Source organism: Lactuca serriola, chromosome 9 (genome assembly GCF_051521515.1).
Source record: "Lactuca serriola cultivar US96UC23 chromosome 9, Lser_US96UC23_V15, whole genome shotgun sequence".
Classification (NCBI taxonomy): Eukaryota; Viridiplantae; Streptophyta; class Magnoliopsida; order Asterales; family Asteraceae; genus Lactuca; species Lactuca serriola.
Window position 1 is genome coordinate 29,091,210 of NC_136416.1, and position 6,155 is coordinate 29,097,364.

Genomic DNA, 6,155 nt, shown 5'->3' on the forward strand with positions numbered 1-6,155 from the left:
AATCGAACTCAATCAATCTAATATCAAACAACCATTTATTCCTCTACTTCCTTTGTGATGTCATGGTATATACAAGAAATAAAAAAAAGGCATCGACCTCATATTGTTAATCGAACATTCTAGTAGATGCTACATGTCAATGGTCATATGTTCTATCAACAAGTGAATTCTCAAGAACATGTAAAGGAATTGAACGTTCGGCGAACTATTGGGAAGTTTGTTTATATTTATTTAGTTAATAAATGAACACACATAAACACAAATTCTCGTTCGTTTAGTTAACGAATGAACATGAATAATGGTCTTGTTCGTTTAATTATGTTCGTTGACGTTCATTTATGTTCGTTGATTTAAGTTCCTTTTATATTCATAAATGTTCAATTGTGTTTGATTACATTACTATATTATATGTTCGTTTATGTTCATATATATGTTCAATTTTGTTTATTTATTTACCTTCGTTTATGTTCGTTTAGCATGTTTATGAACATAAACGAACGAACATGAACAATGTAATTTTTTAAACGAACGAACATGAACAAAAAACTCATTTGTTTATTTGTTTGTTTTTGTTCATTTGTTCGACTAACTTAAAAGAACAAACATGAACAAACACTTATTTGTGTTCGTTCGGTTTTTTTACGACCCTATTATATTTAATAACTATCCTTAAAGTAAGATATAAAACAACAAAGTTATAACCATCCATTTTTACTGTACCTAATAACTATCCTTAAAGTAAGATATAAACAACAAAGTTAACACCATCCATTTTCAAATACTGTGACGGAGGACATAGTGAGATTTTGTTGATAGTATTGGTTGACTATTCCAAAAAGAAATAAAGTTTATTTTCAATAAAGTCCTTTATAAATCCATAACCCTAGTATACTATTTAAAAAAAAAAAAAAAAAAAAAAAAAAAAAAAAAAAAAAAAAAGCCCTTCTAAATGGTATGATTCACATCAAAGATGTGTGGTCTATAGATTATACACAACAATAAGTTTCATTGGTAATAGCGATCACCAATTGCATGTATATGCAACTTTCTTTATGGGACTTTGGACAATAAATTATGTTCGTTTGCATGTTTAGTCCCGTTATTGTGGGACTTTGGTTGGTGGTTGCTATTGGGTTGTAGTACTGCTGGGCCGACCACAATTATGGGTTGCCTCTTGAGTTAGGATTGTCATTGTGGTATGGTGGCTGTTGGCATGCGAGTCTACTTTCATTTGGTCCATTTTCATTTGGTTTGTCTTTTGGCATAAATCGCCCAACAATACATTTATACACAATCCTACTGTGCAAGAAACAATAACATTTATTATAGAAAATACTAAAATTTTGTTCAGATCATTGACACTATAATAATAATTAGATATATGTTTCGAATTCACATAACAATATTTAAATACATTACCTATTAAAAAAATATAGTCAAATTTACTTTTTTAGTTTAGTCATATGAAGTTTCAAAGATGTTTACGTTCTTTTAGTTATAAAAGAAATATAATTCTTTACACCAAATGGAAGTTGTTAAGGCTCCTGTTTGGTCGAATCTATGCCATCACAACCTAACCAGTACTATAACCCCACAAACACTCTCGACCTTCATCATTAGACAAACAAAAATAATATTTGATTGGTTAACACTTCTAACCATTTTTTATTATCTTCATTTACAAGATTAACCCTTCAACTCCAAATATTATATTTTATGTTTTATGCCATATCCACTGTCCACAAATATATCCCTTTCCCAAAATGCCATCCATTTTTAATACAAACAAATTGTTTTACTTACTTGTTTCATTATATTTTTATTTCCAAATTATACTAAGATGAGCAAGAGCCGGGAAACATAAGACATTAACATTATAAGGATCAGGTTTTGTATTCACTAAAAAAATATTTCGTTTGGACCTCTTAACCTACCTCCCACACACACACACACACACACATACACACACACATATAATATATATATATATATATATATATATATATATATATATATATATATATATATATATATATATATATATATATATCTTTTGTTATTTTCTTCAGAAAAACAAATAAAATTTACAATGGACACCCAAAAAGTATATTGCAAAACGGTAAAGGTTTGAATTTTGAAATATGCATTTGTAAAGTGGTAAACAAGGGTAACTTAGTCATACTAGATTACAGGAGTTGTCAACTCTAGAATATAAGTCAAAATCAGATAAATTCACTTCAACACCACTCCACGGTATACTTGGGCCACATGCAGTAGGTAAATATGTGTTCTTCACAATTATACATACATACATTCATCCCTACTACATAAACCATTACCCTCCATCATTCCAATTACCAACAAACTTAAACACGCTAATCACAACCAGCAACATGGCTCTACCATCAACATTCTTGCCTGCTTTTGTCTTTCTCACATTCTGTCTTTGTTTGTACCCTCATCTTGCATCAGCAAAACATGGTTCAACGGGTGTCACTCGGCACTATAAGTTTAATGTAAGTTTGATGTTTGCTACAGATTTTAACTTATTACATGTGTTTTATTTGAATTGTATGCATGATTTCAGATACGGATGCATAATGTGACGAGGTTGTGTCAAAGCAAAAGCATAATAACCGTCAACCATAAATTCCCGGGACCAAGGATTATTGCTCGGGAAGGCGACCGATTGGTGATTAAAGTGGTGAATCATGTTTCCAACAATATCACTATCCATTGGTATGTATTTAACTTTTTCTTGAATTCAATGTCATGATTGGCGAATATACCCTTGAATTTGTTTGTGGTGTTAATATCAATTGGTTGTTTGATGAGGGTAGGCATGGAATTCGGCAACTTCGGAGCGGATGGGCCGATGGGCCATCATACATAACACAGTGTCCGATTCAAACCGGCCAATCGTATGTCTACAACTTCACCATTATCGGGCAAACCGGAACACTTTGGTATCACGCCCATGTTTCGTGGATTAGATCAACCCTTTATGGCCCGGTTGTCATTCTCCCTAGACGCAACACTTCGTACCCTTTTGTGAAGCCTTACAAGGAAGTCCCTATTATATTTGGTAATTTATCGCGTCTCTTATTCTTGAAGTTATAGTAATTAATGATCGTATTTTGTTCTAAACTAAGTCGTTTTGATTAATAGGAGAGTGGTGGAACAATGATACTGAGGCTGTGATCAACCAGGCCCTTCAAACCGGAGCTGGCCCGAATAATTCAGACGCTTATACCATTAACGGGCTGCCTGGACCTTTATATAACAATTGTTCTTCACCAAAGGGTACATAACTATTAAACATCGTTATATAAACGATTAAATATCTTTTTACTCTTTTCCTTATTTTGTGAGTGAATAATGTTAATTAATCCACATGCAGAAACGTTTCGGCTTAAGGTGAAGCCTGGAAAGACATATCTCCTTCGTATCATCAATGCTGCCCTCAATGATGAACTCTTTTTCAAGATTGCAAACCATACTTTTACAGTTGTTGATGCTGATGCAAGTTATGTGAAGCCATTTGAAACGGATACAATCTTCATCACGCCGGGTCAAACGAGCAATGTTCTCTTCAAGACAAAAAACCTTACCTCCAATGCCCAATTCATGATGGCTGCAAGACCATATTCCACAGCAGCTGTCGGAACTTTTGACAATACAACCGTTGCCGGAGTTCTTGAGTACATAAGTGACACCATGTCATCATCTTCCAATATTACTTCTATCAAAGGACTTCCCCTACCTACACTACCGGCTATCAATGCCACTGCCTATGTGGCTAACTGGACTAATAAATTTCGTAGTTTGGGTAATTCGCAGTTCCCGGTGAACGTGCCACAAACTGTTCAAAATCGCTACTTTTTTGCGGTTGGACTCGGAAGCGACCCGTGCCCGAAGAATCAAACATGTCAAGGGCCGAATGGGACCAAATTTGCAGCCTCCATTAACAACATTTCCTTCACCTCACCAACAATCGCACTTCTTCAAGCCAGGTACTTCGGAAAATCCAACGGAGTTTTCACCACGGATTTCCCTTCCATCCCTCTGAGTCCATTCAATTACTCGGGTACCCCACCAAACAACACCATGGTTTCCCATGGCACAAAAGTGGTGGTGCTTCCATACAATACCACAGTGGAGCTGGTGATGCAAGGCACCAACATTTTCGGTGCAGAAAACCATCCTCTTCATCTTCACGGCTTTAACTTCTATGTGGTTGGTCAAGGCACCGGAAATTACAATTCTACAACAGATCCGGCCAACTTCAATCTTTTTGATCCTGTTGAAAGAAACACCGTTGGCGTGCCCTCCGCCGGATGGGTGGCTGTGCGCTTCCGAGCTGATAATCCAGGGGTGTGGTTTATGCATTGTCATATTGAGATTCACCTGAGCTGGGGGCTGAGAATGGCGTGGGCAGTCATGGATGGGAAGCTTCCGAACCAAAAGTTGCCTCCACCACCTTCTGATCTTCCAAAGTGTTGACTTTGACTTCATATGATACGCAAAGTGTTGACTTTTGACTCGGTGAGACTTTTGTTTTTCAAATTTCTATGTTATGTACTTGTGAGTGAGTGAACTTTGTTCGATGAATGAGAGATTAATTCCAAATGAAAAATTAAATATCCTCCTACTTTTGTTCCTATAAATCCGCTTACTCAATTAAACCAAGTCATGTGTCATATTAGTATATTAAAATTTCATTAAATGTTATGCGTGTCACTATTTAATTGGGTAGGAGGATTTGTAGGAACAAAAAGTAGGAGGATAATTAATTTCTCATTCCAAATTCAATGTTTTTTTCTTTAAATATAATATACAATATATTTGATTATTGTTTTGATGTAAAATGATGCATCATAGATTCGTTGTTGGTTTCCTTAGCAGTACATGTAGAGTTTAGGCCGTAAAAATGTATCCTACCAAAAATCCTAAATAAATTTTTTGTTTTAAGTAAACCAAAACAACCCTTCAAATCTCTTCAAGAAATGCACCAAAACACACTCTTTTAGCCTCACACACTCAAAAATGGAGAGTTAGCTTGCTAGGGTTTGCTTCTAGATGATAGGCTGGTAAGGGAGGCTGGGGAGAGGAGTTAAGGTTCTTTAAATAGGGTGTAAACCCTAAAAATTAGGGTTTTCATAAGCAGCTCCTACTCGTCGAGTTAGGGCACTCCGACTCGTCGAGTAGGTCCAATAATCCACGCGAGCTAACCCGCCTCTACACGAGTTGGGGCAACCAACTCGTCGAGTAGGTCCATAAACATGTACATAATGATTTAAAACTTATTCCTAGGAGTCGGAGTGTTACAATATGTTTGTGTGGTGGTACTTTGGGGGAACTCACGAAGTTTCGGGCTTACATTTTCAATTTTATGTTTCATGTACTTTTGATGATCGGGACAAAGCAAGGTGTGATTGTGCACATCTTCCTGATTTTATGATTTTCGATCTTAGAAAAACTCTGTTTATGATTATACATTTGAAACAATGGTTTTGTAAACACTCAATGGTTAAAACAAGTTGTTTTTCAAAATTTTAAATTTCTATGGTTTTTGGGATGTTACAAACTATATCTCCATCAATCCATACCCATGAAAATGGAATTTTTATGCAAGTGAATATGCAGTGTTCTTCTATGAATTAAAGTTTTTTAATATATTTAGACTATTTTCTTTCTTCATGGAAAGAGATATGGTTAGTTTCAATGTTTTGTAAATGCAAGACATTGCAGATATATGGTTAGTTTCAATGTTTTGTAGATAAAAGACATTACAAAGACATGGTTAGTTTCAATGTATTATAAATGTAGGAACTTATGAATTGCTTCTTCAGAGTTGTTTTCAATATGTATATAGGGCTCTTCACTATTTAGATAAAATCAAATTGTCTAATTGGACAGTATGGATTAGACTATTTGGTTCGGACTTTTGGACTGACTTTCAACCAAAGTAAATTATTATTTTGGATTTCAGATTGGTTTTGGTTTATAAAATTAAAACAACTGAATAGTCCAAAAAAACATAATAGAAATTATTTATTTATTTATTTTTAATACATATCTATAATTATTTATAAGTTATTTTTTAAAATTGCTTCAAAAATTGTAACATCCCAAAAATAGAGGGTAAAATTTTA

At 34.5% G+C, this 6,155-nt stretch overlaps 1 protein-coding gene across 1 annotated transcript; it reads left to right on the top strand.

Moving 5' to 3' along the window:
• Positions 1–2,365: 2,365 nt before the first annotated feature.
• On the top strand, positions 2,366–4,852 carry LOC145072989 (laccase-2-like). The gene is made up of 5 exons (XM_079019515.1): positions 2,366–2,516; positions 2,588–2,739; positions 2,841–3,085; positions 3,169–3,303; positions 3,401–4,852. Exons 1-5 carry the CDS (start codon positions 2,394–2,396, stop codon positions 4,501–4,503), a joined length of 1,758 nt encoding a protein of 585 aa, XP_078875641.1. The 5' UTR covers positions 2,366–2,393; the 3' UTR covers positions 4,504–4,852.
• The last annotated feature ends 1,303 nt before the right edge of the window (positions 4,853–6,155 follow it).

Excerpts from the sequence above, each read along its gene's own strand:
- LOC145072989 (XM_079019515.1), top strand. The coding sequence starts at position 2,394 with ATGGCTCTACCATCAACATTCTTGCCTGCTTTTGTCTTTCTCACATTC. Across the intron at positions 2,517-2,587 it reads CTCGGCACTATAAGTTTAAT|ATACGGATGCATAATGTGAC; the intron begins GTAAGTTTGATG and ends GCATGATTTCAG. Across the intron at positions 3,086-3,168 it reads GGAAGTCCCTATTATATTTG|GAGAGTGGTGGAACAATGAT; the intron begins GTAATTTATCGC and ends TTTGATTAATAG.